General features: G+C 38.0%; 2 protein-coding genes across 5 annotated transcripts in view; one reads left to right on the forward strand and one right to left on the reverse strand.

Annotated features, from left to right (window-relative positions):
* Positions 1 to 18,085, forward strand: part of LOC139757534 (uncharacterized) — a 199,707-nt gene that overhangs the window by 181,106 nt on the left and 516 nt on the right. The gene's annotated exons all lie outside the window — the stretch shown is intronic.
* Elys (AT hook containing transcription factor 1 homolog) overlaps positions 1 to 18,085 on the reverse strand; it is a 66,610-nt gene that overhangs the window by 27,112 nt on the left and 21,413 nt on the right. For 2 of the 4 annotated variants that reach the window (XM_071678090.1, XM_071678088.1), the window contains exons 12-23: positions 17,003 to 17,183; positions 16,667 to 16,813; positions 13,464 to 13,638; positions 12,982 to 13,239; positions 12,647 to 12,758; positions 11,858 to 11,950; positions 9,433 to 9,616; positions 7,504 to 7,648; positions 4,063 to 4,189; positions 3,350 to 3,630; positions 2,814 to 3,020; positions 16 to 145 (exon numbers count right to left, since the gene is read on the reverse strand). In XM_071678090.1, coding sequence (XP_071534191.1) covers positions 16 to 145; positions 2,814 to 3,020; positions 3,350 to 3,630; positions 4,063 to 4,189; positions 7,504 to 7,648; positions 9,433 to 9,616; positions 11,858 to 11,950; positions 12,647 to 12,758; positions 12,982 to 13,239; positions 13,464 to 13,638; positions 16,667 to 16,813; positions 17,003 to 17,183 — 2,040 coding nt within the window. Of the gene's footprint in view, positions 1 to 15; positions 146 to 2,813; positions 3,024 to 3,349; positions 3,631 to 4,062; positions 4,190 to 7,503; positions 7,649 to 9,432; positions 9,617 to 11,857; positions 11,951 to 12,646; positions 12,759 to 12,981; positions 13,240 to 13,463; positions 13,639 to 16,666; positions 16,814 to 17,002; positions 17,184 to 18,085 lie in introns of all 4 variants that reach the window. The other 2 variants (XM_071678089.1, XM_071678087.1) reach the window with 1 other exon arrangement.

An 18,085-nucleotide genomic window follows, 5' to 3' on the forward strand; every position in this document is an offset into this window, starting at 1 on the left:
ACTTCAATAATTTACCTTTAGTATTGACTGAGGTGTATCAACAAGAGAGGATTCAGTACTAGGGTGAACCTCAGACTTTCTTTTTCGCATAATTTTGGGAGTTTGCAACAGGGACATCAAGTCTGATGATATGTTCATAGTTACACTGTGAAGAGAAACAATTTCAAAAAATATTTCAAACACATTAAAAAAAAAAAAAAAAAAAAAAAAATGGCACAAAAATAAGCAAATATGCATACAAACTGAATAAGGAACAAACTTAATCTGTATACCACCTCATCCCAACAAGGGCCATTCACCTCTATAATCTCACACATTCTGCAATCCATGAAAATATTCATTTCTTTGCTTTTTCATATCTTTTTTGTCTTTTACCACTTCCATCTGCTCTCATTACTTCCATCCATTTGACTCAACTTATTCTCTGTACTATTCACCTCCTTCCAAGCATTTTCTTATTCCCTTTGAAGTTCACTAATCTCTCACCCCATCTCTCAACTGCTCTCTCTTGCTTACTTTTTATCTCCTCCAAATCACTTGCCCTTATTCCTCAAGATACTACCCACATACCATGTAACTCTCACTACAGCTATATATTCATCCATTCCAACACTTACTATCCCTTCTCATACATACACATCCAAACTGCTATATGCTACACACTTCTCTGACACCCATTTTCTCCAGGAACTCCAATTAAAGGGGTTAGCAAGGCAAAAAGTCTGCGCTTCTCCCTATCCTCACATGCCTCCCTTGCATACATTCCACACATTTTCCCTCATTTCTCTCCCTCAAGTACACTTCCACTCTATTTCCTTATATTACAAGTTACAAGTAGTCTCTCTTATACCAACCCCTTTAATCATATTATCACACACTCTCCAAGTATACTCCCCATCTCATATTCCTTACACATACTTAAAACCACCTCAAACTATTATACTTTACCCTCTCTACCACTCCATAATTCATTCCCAGCCATGCCAAATCTCTCATAAAACCCCTCATTTCTTTCTCCACTGACCTCCGTGACTCATCTCATGTTTAGATTTTGGCTATACAGGTCTGTTACGAGGACCATGCTGTCCCTTAATCCTTTCTTCACTTCTATACTTACACCTCTACCCGTCATCATTCTGATAAGGAACGGAATGACTCTTTTGCCCTGTACGGCTCTCTCTATTACCTCTCCTGTATCACCAAACTTATCTAAAACAGCTCCCAAATACTTAAAATCTGTCACCTCTTCAAGTCTTTCTCCTCCCTTCCTTATCTATATATCAATTTTGTACTCTTTCATATCTCACTCTTTAGGGCTTTGCAAGATCTATACTTTCACAGTGTTTACTTTCAACACCATTACTTTACTTTTACTTGCATTGACCTTCAATCCCCTATGTTTACACACATCATAAAAAAAACTTACAATCCTCTTAAAGTACTGCTTTTCTAAATACTTTCCACTCTCTAATTTCGTTAAGTCTCACATTATACCATTTCCCATTTAATTTTTCCCAATATCTCTGCACACTGGCTAATTTTCAATGCTTGCCCACTGTCAATTTCATACATATGACATTTCTCCTTTTCCTAAATCCACCACTAACTTTCACTCTCACCTCCACTAAAAGCAACCAGATAATCGACTTGCAATCCTTATTAGCACAATCACAACCATCAACCTCAACTTTGCACATGTCAGTCAACATGTGATCCTTTAATGCACAGTTGACCCTTAACCTCATCCAGATGTGCTTATGCTTACAACATATATCCTCAGTCTCCTTTCCTCTTTCAGTATATATATATTTCCAAACTTTTTACCAATCTTCATGTACAACTAGGACTTTTTGCCTCATGATTATACCCTCAACTGCCACATCATCTTCTTTCATCCAAATCCCCTTATGCTAAGATTCAGCTCCTTACATCAAACCTGTTAAAGCACTCCTCTCAAAATGCATGATAGTAGTTTTCTTCCTACACTATAAATTCATTACACCTTCCACATAGTAACCTTGTTAACCCTTTTAACTTCTTTTGTGTGTTCCCTCCACATCCATAAGCACCACATACAAATTCTATTTCTCTTAAATATGTCTCATAAGATTCTTCAAACAGTCACATGAGCCAGACAACTCCTGAAGCCATGATATTCCTTCCCATTCTGATGCCCTATGCATTTTACTACCTTCTCCATCACCAAACTCTCATAAAACTTATCAAGTACACTAAGTAAACTTATCATTACACTGAGTCGCTGTATCCCGTTAGCGAGGTAGCGTAAGGAAACAGATGAAAGAATGGCCCAACCCACCCACATACACATGTATATACATAAACTTATAACTGTGTATTTCTAACATTCACTTTTACCTTTACACAAAAGCACTATACAAACATTCTGTCAATCTCCAAGCACCTCACCCTCGACCATACATACACCGAAAATCCTATCACCCCTGCTTGAGATGTTCAATTGCAATCCCATCCATATGAGCCATTTTGCCACACTTCATCTGCAAGGCAACCACCACCTCTTCCTTCACAAAACTACTTGCCATGTCTCTCATGCTGGACATACCTCCCTACATGTGCCATCCTATCATCTAAACCATTAATCAGCCCTTCAATATACTCAATACATCTCTTCATGCTTCTTAACTGTTATCACTTTCCCATTTACTCTCATCAATGCTCACTTGTTCTCCTAACACTACTCACATCCTTTGCAAACATTTGACTGCACAAGTATAAAGCATTCATAAAACACATTATAACTTGCAAAAATAGTACTTAAATAATAAACCTACCTGGTATCTACACCCATTCCTCCATAAATGCTCCGTCTCAGAACTGACTCCATGAGCTTTGAAACATCATCACGCATGAGGGAGGATTCTCCAAAACGACTTTTTTTTGCAGCAGGACTGAACAGCCCAACCTCTCCATCTTCTTCAGCGGTATATTTTGAATGCAATGCCTGAACTCGTGAAGGGAATACCACATGTGAAGCTTCTCTGCTTAAAAAAGGAAAAAGAAAAAGAAATTATATATGTTTTTATGTAACTATTGCAACTGATATAAAGGACTCAGAAATGTAAAAAAAACAAATCAGGAAATACTATATCATATGCAAAAACACTTCCTTCTGGAATAACAGTAGTTTGAAAGAAAGATCTATGGCAGTCTTTGATTTCATTTTGTTATGCATGTCAGCTAAAGACTAGATGTATGCCAATTAGACTAGTTTACTTATTCCTGAACCACTGCATATCAGTCACTTTTCATGGTCTACATATCTGACTGGATACACATAAAAGACTCCTGCATTTCAAATTAACCATACCTTAAATTTTTCCTCTTTGGTGTGAATAAATCACTAAACTCTTCAGGCTCAACGGGTTCATGTGTTTTACGCCTTTGAGTCTTGTTTCTAAAAGGTGTGTAGGGTGTTGTGGACCCCCATTTTGAAGGCCAAGCTTCTTGATTGTGCTCCAGCATTTTATTTATGCTGGAAGCATGTGATGTAGGACTTGATACTGCTTGACGAATCTGAGCAGACAAAGGCTGAGGCTTTGTATAGATGGAATGGGTGGGCCCATTCTTCCTAATAACACCAGATGTCAACTGGAAAAGAGGAAAATAAACATTTCCTATAATACTGTACAAAATATATTTCACAGAAGAAACCTTATATTTTTTACTAGTAAAGAGAAAGAGGGGGGGGGTCACTGAGTAATGCACTTTTTACTGTTGTTGGTCAACTCAGCTCCAGGTTGGTGAACAATCTAAAGGTGATCATTTTAGGAGGTGTAATGACACCGCTGGTAGTCCAAAATCCCATGAGATGGGCATCTGCCCAGCTATATTCCAAGAAAATACAAAGGAATATAGCGATAATTTATTATATGTCTCAGGACAGCGTCATCCCATTGTTCTCAGTTTAGATTTACATGAAGTACAGCACATTATAATATACTGTACCATTACAAAAACAAAGTAAGTGAAAAGAAGCATCAATATGAACCATAGAAAAAAGACATAAATGATGAAAATTACTCTTTTAGCAACATCAGGAAGGTGAGTGAGGTAGCCATGCACAAGTGCAGACCGTGCTCCCTGCCGCTTCTTCGCAGTCCCCAGACCTCCTCGAAGACTGTCCTGCAGCAATGCAGCTTCATCATACCTACAATGGCCAATGTTTATGTTAAGTATGCCAATACTATATATCAAAAATACATAATAAACAAAGTTGAATAAGCATATATAACTGGAAACAATAACTTCCAGCACATCCATCCCATTCCATATTCATCTACCTCAAAACTATTGAGTCACATCCATACAACACTGTCAAAACCACTATACAATCAAACATACCCATCTTTGTCCGAACAGATACCTATTTTTTCAAACTCTTTGATGCACTCAGGATCTTTGTCCCCTCACCCACCCTATAGTTCACTTCAGCTTCCAAGACTGTATTTGCTGCCATGTCCACTCCCAGATATCTAAAACACTCCACTTCCTCCAGGTTCTCTCTGTTCAAACTGATATTCCAACTCATCTGTCTCTCTCCAGTGCTAAACCTAATAACATTGTTTTTAATCAGATTTACTCTTAACTTTCTCTTTTCAAACACTTTCCCAAACTCAAACACCAACTTCTGCAGTTTCTCTTGGTTTTGCTACTTGCTGTGGCATCACCAAAAAACAAATGACTTCCCCCCAAAAAATTACCCCTGACAGACTGCAGACCTGCCCCTCTCCAATACCCTTGCATTCACCTTCTTCAACAACCCAAACATAAATCTTATAGCCATGGTGACATCATACACCCCTTCTGCCTACCCACCTTATTATGAACTACTAACAACACTCCTCTCTTCTTACAAACATGTCTTACTCTTTTGATAAAAACTCCTCACAGCATCTAGCAGCTTTCCTCCCATACCAAATGTTCATAACATTTTCCACAAAGCATCTCTGTCAGTCATATCATATGCTTTCTCCAGATCCAAAAACACCAAACACAAATACCTCTGTTTTTCTAAGTATTTCTTACTCAGATTCTTCAAAGCACAAACCTAATCCGTAAATCCTCTATCACTCCTGAGCCACACTGTTCCTCCCCATTCTGATATTCTGTGAATGTTACTATCTTCTCAGTCACCACTCTCCCATACAACTTCCCAGGTACTCTAAATAAGCTTATGCCTCTATAATTTGAACATTCACTTTTGTCCCCCTTGCCTTTATAAAAGGGTACTAAAAAGGCATTCTGCCAAAACTCAAGCATATCATGATGACCCATATATATATATATATATATATATATATATATATATAGGAAGATGAAAGCCGGCAAGGCAGCAGGTTTGGATGGTATTGCAGTGGAATTTATTAAAAAAGGGGGTGACTGTATTATTGACTGGTTGGGAAGGTTATTTAATGTATGTATGACTCATGGTGAGGTGCTTGAGGATTGGCGGAATGCGTGCATAGTGCCATTGTACAAAGGCAAGGGAGATAAGAGTGAGTGCTCAAATTACAGAGGTATAAGTTTGTTGAGTATTCCTGGTAAATCATATGGGAGGGTATTGATTGAGAGGGTGAAGGCATGTACAGAGGATCAGATTGGGGAAGAGCAGTGTGGTTCCAGAAGTGGTAGAGGATGTGTGGATCACGTGTTTGCTTTGAAGAATGTATGTGAGAAATACTTAGAAAAGCAAATGGATTTGTATGTAGCATTTATGGATCTGGAGAAGGCATATGATAGAGTTGCTAGAGATGCTCTGTGGAAGGTATTAAGAATATATGGTGTGGGAGGCAAGTTGTTAGAAGCAGTGAAAAGTTTTTATCGAGGATGTAAGGCATGTGTACGTGTAGGAAGAGAGGAAAGTGATTGGTTCTCAGTGAATGTAGGTTTGCGGCAGGGGTGTGTGATGTCTCCATGGTTGTTTAATTTGTTTATGGATGGGGTTGTTAGGGAGGTGAATGCAAGAGTTTTGGAAAGAGGGGCAAGTATGAAGTCTGTTGGGGATGAGAGAGCTTGGGAAGTGAGTCAGTTGTTGTTCGCTGATGATACAGCGCTGGTGGCTGATTCATGTGAGAAACTGCGGAAGCTGGTGACTGAGTTTGGTAAAGTGTGTGAAAGAAGAAAGTTAAGAGTAAATGTGAATAAGAGCAAGGTTATTAGGTACAGTAGGGTTGAGGGTCAAGTCAATTGGGAGGTGAGTTTGAATGGAGAAAAACTGGAGGAAGTGAAGTGTTTTAGATATCTGGGAGTAGATCTGGCAGCGGATGGAACCATGGAAGCGGAAGTGGATCATAGGGTGGGGGAGGGGGCGAAAATTCTGGGAGCCTTGAAGAATGTGTGGAAGTCGAGAACATTATCTCGGAAAGCAAAAATGAGTATGTTTGAAGGAATAGTGGTTCCAACAATGTTGTATGGTTGCGAGGCGTGGGCTATGGATAGAGTTGTGCGCAGGAGGATGGATGTGCTGGAAATGAGATGTTTGAGGACAATGTGTGGTGTGAGGTGGTTTGATCGAGTAAGTAACGTAAGGGTAAGAGAGATGTGTGGAAATAAAAAGAGCGTGGTTGAGAGAGCAGAAGAGGGTGTTTTGAAATGGTTTGGGCACATGGAGAGAATGAGTGAGGAAAGATTGACCAAAAGGATATATGTGTCGGAGGTGGAGGGAACGAGGAGAAGAGGGAGACCAAATTGGAGGTGGAAAGATGGAGTGATAAAGATTTTGTGTGATCGGGGCCTGAACATGCAGGAGGGTGAAAGGAGGGCAAGGAATAGAGTGAATTGGAGCGATGTGGTATACCGGGGTTGACGTGCTGTCAGTAAATTGAATCGGGGCATGTGAAGCGTCTGGGGTAAACCATGGAAAGCTGTGTAGGTATGTATATTTTGCATGTGTGGACGTATGTATATACATGTGTATGGGGGTGGGTTGGGCCATTTCTTTCGTCTGTTTCCTTGCGCTACCTCGCAAACGCGGGAGACAGCGGCAAAAAAAAAAAAAAAATATATATATATATATATATATATATATATATATATATATATATATATGTCAAAAATCCTAATTAACCAATCAATGACAGTTACCTCCTTTCTTGAGAAATTATACTACAATCCCATCCACTCCACCTGCCTTGCCACATTTCATCTTGTGCAAGGTATTCACCATCTCTTCCCTTTCCACCAAACCATTTGCCATGACTCTCTCCCTATACTTACCTCCCCTACTCAAACATCCCACATCTGCCTTTCACTTTATCCCCCCTCCCAAAGAGAGAGAAAGTGTTACACATACACAGACCACCCAGAAGCAAGGTCAAGGTGAGGTGGTCTGGCCTAAAAAAAGAAGTAAGCAAAGCAAAGGCTGAGAAAAAGAGAATATAGTTAATGTACTAGATACCAAATAGTGACATATAAAGCACTTGTTACTATAATTAGTATACATCATGCTAAATAACCACTAACCTTGCCCTCTGCAGGTAATAAACAAGAAGATAGTCTTGAGCTGATGGGTTGGATGAAGCATGGAGATAGGAAACAAGTGCCTCTTCCTCAAAATGAGAGAGAGGTAAATGAACAACACTTTCCAACTTGCCAAGCTGCTCACAACCTGTTTACAACATAATAGAAACACTATATGGCACATCCTGGGACAAACAATGAAAAATTTACTTATGAAATATCTAAATATAATCAGTGCATTAAACAACACATTTTTGCATATGACATTTCACTAAATGTAGGAAATGGAACAATACATGAGAGTACATTCACACTAAAAACTGACAATTAATTGAAAAAGTAAACATGTAAACAAAATACATGTTTTCTATCAGAAGAATTGTATATCACATACATTCAAATGGCTGGCTCAATAATGTCATGCTGGAATTTCAATAGCTTTAAAAAAGTTGATTGACGATGTGCTTGGGCTACAAGCTGCAAATTTTGGAAGTCCAATGCCATGCCAGCCAGAGGCTGTCATTGGTAACGGACTCATAACTCTTAGTCAACGAGCACAACAAGGTAAGCTTACCATTACAGTCTTACACCCAGCATTTGTGTTCACTCACATATACTTTGCTTGTGCTTGCTGTTTTCCTCATAATTTTTCACTAACAATGTGAAAAATGAGTCATCTGATAATGAAGTGCACCCTAAATTATAAAGCTACTCTTGGATGAGAGAGAGGAATGACTTGCAGCAGAAAGCGTGGAATTAAAGCAGAAAAGGAGCACTGCGTGGTTATTATCATTACTATTACATATACTATCTGGAAGACACTATCCTTTCTCCCCCTGTTGCTCTTGTAATATGAAACAAAATACCTTCAAAATTATGCCAAATTTATCAATATTTTCTAATCTTTTGTCAAAGTTGTGGCTACTTATTTTCTTCAGAAGTAAAATCAAGGAACTGTCTTATTCAAGCATTGTTCAGTCTCTAATGTCTTTGGCCATATACTGTTGGTATAGAAACAGCAGTAAGGAATCGAAAAGGAAATTAGATAAAATCATAAGTGGTTATGGTAAGCTAAAAATAAGAATGTAAAATCCTTACTTGATATGTACAAAAAAGCTGTCATTCATAGATGTAATTTATACAGAATCATCATGACCATCTATTATGTTGATATCATGAAATGACGACAACTGGTAAAAAATTCAAATCAGTAACTAGTCTAATTGCACGTTACAAGATTGTTTGTTCCATCCAGCTGTGATTATGATTCTATGGTTGACTTTAACTATGTTTGTTTATATTTGTAATATGAATATGGGGTATCAGACTTGACACTTTGTGCATATAATTAGAATGCTCTTATATGTATTGCATATTCTTGAGTAATCTATGATCCTCTACATGCCTGTTTCTCTTTTGTATACTTATGGGCATAAAACAAATTCTCTGTGAGCAATAAAGTACTACCATTATTAAAGTTTTGAGGCTCATCTTCTCAAAATCTAGATCTGGCTTAGGTTTAAATGTTGTTTTAAATGCTTTGTATAACCTAACATCATTAAACTACTGTGACTTATTGATATTTTTACCTTAACTAAAGTAATGGAGCACTAGGAACTAAAGAACAAAAAAGATGAGAAGTGAAGGCTCACTTTCAGGTGCATAACGTTTGAATCCTCTAAAGGAAATTCTATTTCAGATGTAAACAAACCAGCAAATTTACCTGGATAATCTGTTAACTTTTCTTCAGGCTAATCTATTTCTAAGACCAAGAAGATACACTTACCTGGCAAGGGATCAATCTATTATATAAGGAAAGTGGTAACAAGAACAAATTTCTAAACTTAAGGGGAAATGACAGGCATATCTTAATTAAAAATGATCTAAAAAGAAATAAAAAAATATCTATCATCTGTCAATAAAAGAACACACCAGTGAAGAGATGATTTAGAAGATCTTCGGAATTATTCTTGATGCGATGAGATCGCTGGTAGTGAAAAGCTTCCCTGATGAGTCCATTGGCCAGAAGAAGGGTTAAATGCAATCTTATATCATCCATATCTACCTTGGGGGGTTGACGGATCTGAGCATACGTCAGAGCTCGACTGTGTTCACCCTTTTGGAAAGAAAAGTAGAAGTTTTTTAATGCACTAAGGAAAACTGCCAAATGAACTTGGAATGATCTTTATCACTATCATTATCCTTTCTTTCATACATATTCACTCTCCCACCTTTGTGAGGTAGTCAGGAAAAAAAACCTCTACTGGTTCCTACAACTGCTCTATGCTATGGAAAATTATAATATAGGAAGAAAGGATTTCCAGTCCCATGCCAATCTCCCTCATTCATCTTCAATGATGCAGGTGTTCTTTCTCCCCTGTTCCCCAAGGAAAAATAGTCATACAAAGTCATCTTAACCCCTTTCCTTTGTCAACTCCTGGTGCTACCTCACTAATGCAGGAAGTGGCAAAGCTTAAAAAATTCTAATAATAATAAATAACAGAGGAGTGGGACAGGATTAGAAGGTATTTACAGAAGCAGTACTGATATGTATGAGAGAAGTGTGGGGAATGCAGAAGCTGGTAGGTGGGCAGTAAAGAAAGAGAAGGGAAAGGTGAGATCATGCTAGCGAGAGAAAAAAAAGGTGTATTGGCAATACTTACAAGGAAAGGTAGGTAGTAGTTGGCACACAGCCATCAATTAGGGAGGTATTTTACCAGTTCTACCCACCAAGGTATTAGGAGGGTTAGTGACACCTGCTTAAATGAGCCACTTCTTCAGTGGTTGTCAAGTTGCACTTCTCTGACCCAGGTAGCTGTCTTTTCTTTCTGCCTCACTAACACGTGGAACTACTGGCATTCTGTCCACAAACATACAATCTCTCCTTGTCATACATAACACATGACAAATTAACTTGCGCAGCTCTTTCTTCATAACTTTTCCGGGTGTGAACACGAAGCCTCCTTTTGGCAAAATGGTAGAAGTAGATAGAAGTAGTAGGTAAGAACATTCAGGCAGAAGCATTAAGCAAAACTTTTAGGTAGAAGAAGTGGGAAAGACCATTAGATAGTAGTCAGTTGGAACATTAGGTAGGAGCTTCAGCAAACACTGCGATACAGCTGCCCTTTGCCAGTGGCCTGTTAAGGTGAGCGGCATAAAGGCTAAGAAGTGGCACTGGAGTTCACTAGTTATGGAGACTATATTGCCATGGACACCCTATGAAGGAGTTCCAATTAGAATGGGCTTTAGAGATATAGATAGGTAGATAGATTTACAAGGAAAGAGTGCAGATGACTGGGAAATATAAAAGAAATAGCAGCAGAATGCCAAGAGGGAGGTGCAAGGTGTGAAAAAGAGGGTAAACGAATGGTGGGGTGAGTGAGTATCAGCAAGCTTCAGGGAAAATATGATGTTTTCGAAGGCTGATAGTGTGAAAAAAAGAATAAATGGAAACATCAGTGAAGGGAGCATTTTGAGAAATGGTTAAAAGTAGTGATAAGATAGGGAGGAGTGAATATCATGAAGGTTTATTGAATGTGTTTGATGATAGGGTGGTAGATGTAGTGCATTAGGATTGGGAAGTTAGGCAAAGTGGACTCTTGGAAAATGGTTTGGTGAAGAAAGAAGTGGTGGTAAAAGCCTTGCATAAGATGAAATAAGGTAAGGTGGATGAAGTGGATGGTACTGCAGTTGAATTTCTAAAGAAACAAGGAGGTGACTGTGTTGTTAATTGGTTAGTTGGATTTTCAATGTATGGGTTGATTGTACAAGGAATGTCGGAGTAAGAGAAGATATGTCAATAAGAACATTCTATTGGAGCAATTAAAACTATTTCTCCTCATAAATTAGCAGCTTAAAACACAATGCCTATCTAATTTCACTGGCAGGAAGCCCCCAACACTCAAGACCAAATATGTTGTGAAGAAGCCTGTTGTTTGGGTTGTGAGCTCTGTATGATGGTGGTGGAAGGTGCTAATCTAACAGCTACCTTACTTTCCAAAGACCATGATTGAAAGCCTTGTTGTATACTTTGTTTGTATGTTTAAGTACAGCTGCATTGAGAGGAAAAAACTATGAGTAATTCACGCACAGTCACAAGCAGAAACAACATTACAAAATTTCAAGATTTTTACGTAACCAAGTGCATTATAACTTTAACATCAGCTCCAGAAAAAAACAAGACATATCTAAAGAAAGGCAATAGAACTTTTAGTACTAAGTCAGAAAGCTATAACACTTTTATAAAGCTGTTTCTGAAAAGCAAAACTACTAAAATATGAAAAAATTAACTAAAACATAACAGCACAAACATCATCTCTGAAGAGCATAAAGAACAAATAATCGTCGTGGAACAAACCTGGTACAGGAAAGCTTTCATTATACGCCTATGTTGCCAGGGTGTGATGTCATTGGTATTGACCAATGGATCCAGCAACACATTAAGGCCCTCCTACATGGAGAAATATACAAAATTTTTAAGAATGCAGACATCAATGAGCATGTACACCTCTCTTCTACTTTAGCTTACTTTAAAACTATTGAAAATATAACAAAAGTTTAACCCACACTACTTGCAATGACAATACTTTTAATTATACTTAATAAATGACAAGCTGTATCTTTAACTGATCAATGCTAAGTACTGATCACGCACAAATGAACAATACCCTCAACTCCACACATCCCTACATTAGCTGCCATATTCAATGTGTAATATTTTTTTGGAACTGGATAGAAGGTGCCTATATAAACTGATTCTCTTTGCAATTTTGAAGTTGTCAAGGGCAAGTGAGGTCAACTGCCACACATTTCATAACACTAGAAATACAATAATACACTATAAAATTAACACAACCTCAATTTCATATTGTGTGATAAACTGAAGTTGTAAAAATTATACTGAGATATGTTACATCCAGTGTAATCATAAATAATGGGAAACATTTTGCATTTCAACTGGATGATGGGTGGTTATATGAGGTCACTGCAATCTTTAATTCAGAGTTGTCATGCACAGGTAAGGTTAAATGATATGCAGGAAACCACACTAAAAATGTAACTGTAGTATAGCCTTAAAAAATGCAACACTGCCTGCAATGAATGCTTCCACACCTAAATAATACTGTGAAAGTACTCAACAACTAACCTGAAAATCCTTATGATCAAGGAGCCAGAAGGCCTGAGTCAGCTTGATATGAGATGGGGAGAGTGAAAAGCTGGAGGGATATTTCACAAGCTCCTCTACAACCCTGACATACCTGTTGGAATTCTTCATTAGATCTTCATACATCAAATACTAATAAAGTTTTGTCACAGACATATCTCATTATCAATACCTGTTTCTATTTCAAACTTGTGGAATATAAACTCAAGCACAGATCTATCTACCTACCTCCTCACTATAAAAATGTTAACTATATTATCAATACCATTATCTATAGCAAAGACATCTTGATTAAAAAAATCTATTCTTGCACTCACCCATCAGATAAGAGGGATGCCAGGTCAAGAAAGAGATACTGCACAATGCGATGTTTAGTGGTAGTAGATACATCAGGAAGTAAAAAGACTGCTAAGAGAGCATGTAATGATGGAGGAGGATACATTCCACAACCTCCTTCTTTTTCCCATGCCTTTCCAATACTTCCACTTGAACCTGCTGTGTCCTCCAGCAAGCCATCAATCATAAGCACTTCATTGCCAGCAAGAACTGAACTAAGTCGCTGGATTTCAGAACGTCTACAAAAAGATAAATATTTACATCAGTGTCATCTCTCAAATACTGCAAATGGATTAAATCTAAGATCCATAACATATAGCTTCAGGAAGTGAAAAGGCATATAAAATCTCTCGCATTTCACTTACAATTTAATGTTCTGAAAATTTTTAAGAGAGCAAACCATTAAATACAACAAAATAATTCCTGAATGTCTGTCATGCTAAGCAAGCAACAAAAAAATTACCTGTTTTTGTAAATACGGCACAAAAGATCAGCAGGAAATGGTACATGGCAGTCCTCAATGACATCCTCTGTAGGTGTGTGTGACAGAAGGCCACAGTGATAGAACCAAAGCACTACACTCAGGTGGAGCATCAAAAGACCTACAACTTGAACTCGACTCTCTAACTCTCCAGCACCTGTAAAATCCCGATGGAAATATCTTAATGCCCTTATTAATCCATTCACAAAGGCAGAGCTAATACCTACGATACACTTTGTGAGTGGGAAATCTTCAAACATTCTAAAAACAAATATCTCCTTAAAGTTTGTTGGTAAAACTAACTAAAACAATTTTCTACATAAAATATACAACTTGATTCAGTGAAATACTGTTTATATGTGCTACATGCCTTTTAATCTAAGCTGCTATACTGCCAGTGGCATGAGGTACACCAGGAATAATGTCAGACACACATGATGAGATGTGTGGGTTTTCATAACTAATATCCACTATCTCGTAAGAGTGTCAGAGCTTCACTATTCATTACAAAACATGAGAGTACAGATCTTATACAGACCTCAAATGACATTTCCTCATAGACTGATCAGTGTATGGAAAGAATTTAGGTTGTATTACCTAGCAATAATGCATGGGATGCCACTACAAGCATTTATGGATGTACATTTTGCCTTGAAGCAGAGGTGGCCAATTCAAAAATGGTTTACAAATGCTCTATCTGTAATGAGCAACATGAAGTTTTACCTAAGGAAGTATAAGTGAGGTACATCAGAAAACCCTAAAGTCTATTTAAATAAACAATTCTACCTCTAAGTTTCCCAGTGTTCTTTGTCCATTCACCTCTCTCCTATCAGTTTATAAACTGAAACTGCTACAAGTAAAAATCAAATTCAGGTATATAATTTCTAACATCCTCATTCTTTTATCTTAGCAAAGTAGCATCAGAAAAAAAAAAAAAAAAGAATCTCTGAGGAATCTTCACATGGCTCTTTCTTGTTCCTACATTAATCCTTTATCTGCTTCCACGGTCTTTTGACAACCCTAGTAAAAGTACTCACATTGTCATACAAAAATCTAAAGCTTCCTGCCAGTTAAAAATCGAAGCTAGTGTATGCTTCTGATATCATTTACAGATATAAACAAGATCAAAAGAAGGGAGAGCTAGGTAGGATGTAAGGGAAAAGAAACTTGAATGTTCTGGCTCTGAGAAAAAAAGCTCAAGGGGAAAAAGAGAATGGGTTGGTAAAAGAAGTAAAATCAGAGGTTGGTGATAGGGTCAGGACTATGGAAGGGGAAGCACTACTTCAGAAAAAAGAACTGTAGTAGGGTGAAAAAGTGTATGGAAGTGAACCTTGGAATGATGTGGGTAAAAATGGAAACAGATTGCAAGGTGCAGGTGCTTGTGCACCTGGCCATAAGAAGAAACATCATAAGGGGCAAGCATTTGGGAGCTGCTTAGCGAGTGTGTCAGCATTTCTGACGCTATAAAAGATGGGTGACTTAAATGCAAATGTGAGTAATGTGGCAGTTGAAGGTATAACTGAGGGGCTTGGGATATTTAGTATCATGAATGGAAATGGTGAAAAGCTTGTGCAAAAAACGAAGAGTGATTGGGAATACCTGGTTTAAAAAGAGGAACATACGCAAATATATGTATGTGAATTGAAAAGATGGTCAGTGAGCACTACTGGATTACATACTAATCAACAGGCATGCAAAAGAGAGGCTTTTGGATGTGAATGTGCTGAGAGGGGCAGCCGGTGGGATGTCTGATCACTACCTTGTGGAGGATACAGTGGAGATTTGAAGAGGTTTTAAAAAAAGTGGAAATATATGAGTGAGAAGAGCAAACAAGGTAAGGAGCAGGGGAGAATGGCAACTGAGAGGATGCTTCAAGCAACTAACTGGAGAGTATCAGTGTGGCTTCAGGAAAGGAAGATGGTTGGCACAACAGGTGTTTCCTTTGAAAAGTTGAGAAATATTTGCAGAAAGAACAAGAATATTAGGATCAGAAGAAAGCAACAAAGACCTTGTAGAAGGTCCAAAAAAATATGGGTTAAATGAGAAGTTTCTACAAGAATAATAAGGCAGGTTAGTTGGAGTGTTTAAATTGACGAAACTTGGAGAAAGTGAATCGTCTGAAATGTATAGGAGTGGACATAGCAGCAAGTGGAACTAAGGGCACTGAAGTGAGTCATAGGATGGGTAAGGGGGTGAAGGTCTAGGGCACACTGAAGACTGTGTGGAAAGAATGGGCCAAGTTGACTGTGTATGATGACGTCAAATCCCTGCTAATGTTACATTAGCTGTTTGATCAGTTCCAAAATATCATCTGCTACTAGTATACATTCTTCTTAACTAGACCATCTCAAAAGACCCTCAACAACGCATCTATCTATATCTCTGATGCCCATTCCCTATGGTAATTCCTTCAGGGAGGTGGCCACAACAAAATCTCAATAACTAGTGAACTCACACCTTTATATCAATTTCTTCACCCCATATCAACCCTAATATCTTCTATCTTAATCTATCCTCCCAACTCTAATACAATGCAAGTTACTTCTAGGGGTTAATAATTCAGACCTATCCTAACACATACAAACCTAGGTTTCACATCCTTGCACCAAAACTGGAATAAGTCCTGCATTCCTTCATGCAAGCTTCATATGGAATCTAAACGTGATTTTTTTCCATTCACTGTATTTTCGGTGTTCACTCTCTCCCATCAGATTCTACAAATACTAAAGCTTTATTATCATCATTCTTTCTGCACTTCATTGTCAAATACCTATATTCACTTAAAGCTTCCAGATTTTTCACTTTTTAAACTGGTAATAAAAATATGACATCCCATCTTTTTCTAAACTTAAATGTTACTTTAATTAGCATTTGCTTTCAACAACCTCCAACACATATCAACAAATCAACCAAAGATTCTATTCATCTTCTCTGATAGAGGTAACTGAATGCCATCATCTTTGTGTAACAATTGTGATACTTTCAATTTTCTTTCACAGTTGTTCACATGTACTGCAATCACTCCAAAGCATTTTCATCTTAAATAACACCCTTTCATAAAGACATTGAACTACCATGGTAACATTCTAAAATCTTGATGCTCGGGCATTTCATAAAGCCTCTCTGCATTAAAACTTAACAACAATTAAATAAATAGATTTCAGCTTAGCCTCCAGCAGCCTTACCTTGTAGAGTAATCATGTTAGTATTCGCATAGTCTCGAATGGCTGTAATGATGGTTGTGAGAGATGCAAGGCTTGTCAAGTTTTGGTGCAGAATTGCAATGCTCTCAGCACTCATCACCCCACAGTCAGGATCAAATAAAGGCAAGCCTGGAAGAAAAAAATGCAGCAGACAGAAAGAACACATGAAGGACTATAATACTCAAATGAAAAGCACCCATGATGCAGGACAGAAAACTCTGTTCACTTCTCATTAGATAAAGCTTTCACTCAAATCTGAGGTTGACTAATCTACTACCTACATCATCATCATACACTAAATCTTATAGTTTAACTTACATTGATTATCATTGGTGGTCTTGATAGTACATACACGAGACCATGCCCACTCAAGAAGGGAGGGTAATGAGCACCCAAGGTTGGTGAAGCGTCCCTCCGAGAATTCTGCAACGCACTGTACCAATAGAGATACTAGCTGTTGGTCCAGAGCCACATTCAAGAGAGCCTCTCGTTCTATCACCTTAACAACAACAAAAAAAAAATAATGACTAAAAGATGACACCAGTATTTCTCAAGGCAATACTATCTACATAAGTAACAAAGAATAATATCGACAATACAAAATATGTAAATTGCACGTACTCATCTGAAATATCTTTATATTTTTTCTCTCAGACAATTCCACCATTTCCCACACTGGCAAGGTAGAAACAGGAACAGACTATGAAAAAGGCCTCAGTTGCTCACATTTGTTCTCTAGCTGTCATGTGTAATGTACCAAAGCCACAATCCCCTATACATAACCAAGTCCCAAAAACCTTTCAGCGTTTCCTATGTCTACCTTATATGCCATGGTTCAGTTGACAGTATATCATTCTGTGTAACCACATTGCACCAGTTAACACCATTTCATGCATACCATGGCACCAGTTCATGCTATTTCATGAACACCTTTCACTACTGCATGTTCTGGCACACACCCAACATCTATTCACAACATCCTTCCATCTCCCCAACTCTCCTTGTTCCCTCCACTTTTAACACAAATACCCTTTCCATAAAATATTGTCATTTATCAGATAAGAGTAAGGCATATGTGCAAGAAGGAAGAGAGGAGGCCAAGTGGCTCCAGCTGAAAGTGGGTCTGCAGCAGAGTCAAATGATAGCACCATGGCTGTTTTATCTCTTTATGGTTAGGGTGGTGAGGGAGATTAATTACAGTCCTACAGAGAGGTGCAGGTGTGAGGGGAACATAGGAGCAAAGCCAGTAGCCACCTCCTGATGATACGGCTTTGGTGGCAGGTTACAAGGGTGATATGTATAATGCAGAGGAGATGCAGAAATGTAGAGAAAATTGTTTAAGGAAAGAAACTTCAGATGAGGACAGTAGAGATATAAATGGGTTTGGTTGTAATGGTAGAA

This window comes from Panulirus ornatus, chromosome 27 (assembly GCF_036320965.1).
Source record: "Panulirus ornatus isolate Po-2019 chromosome 27, ASM3632096v1, whole genome shotgun sequence".
NCBI lineage: Eukaryota > Metazoa > Arthropoda > Malacostraca > Decapoda > Palinuridae > Panulirus > Panulirus ornatus.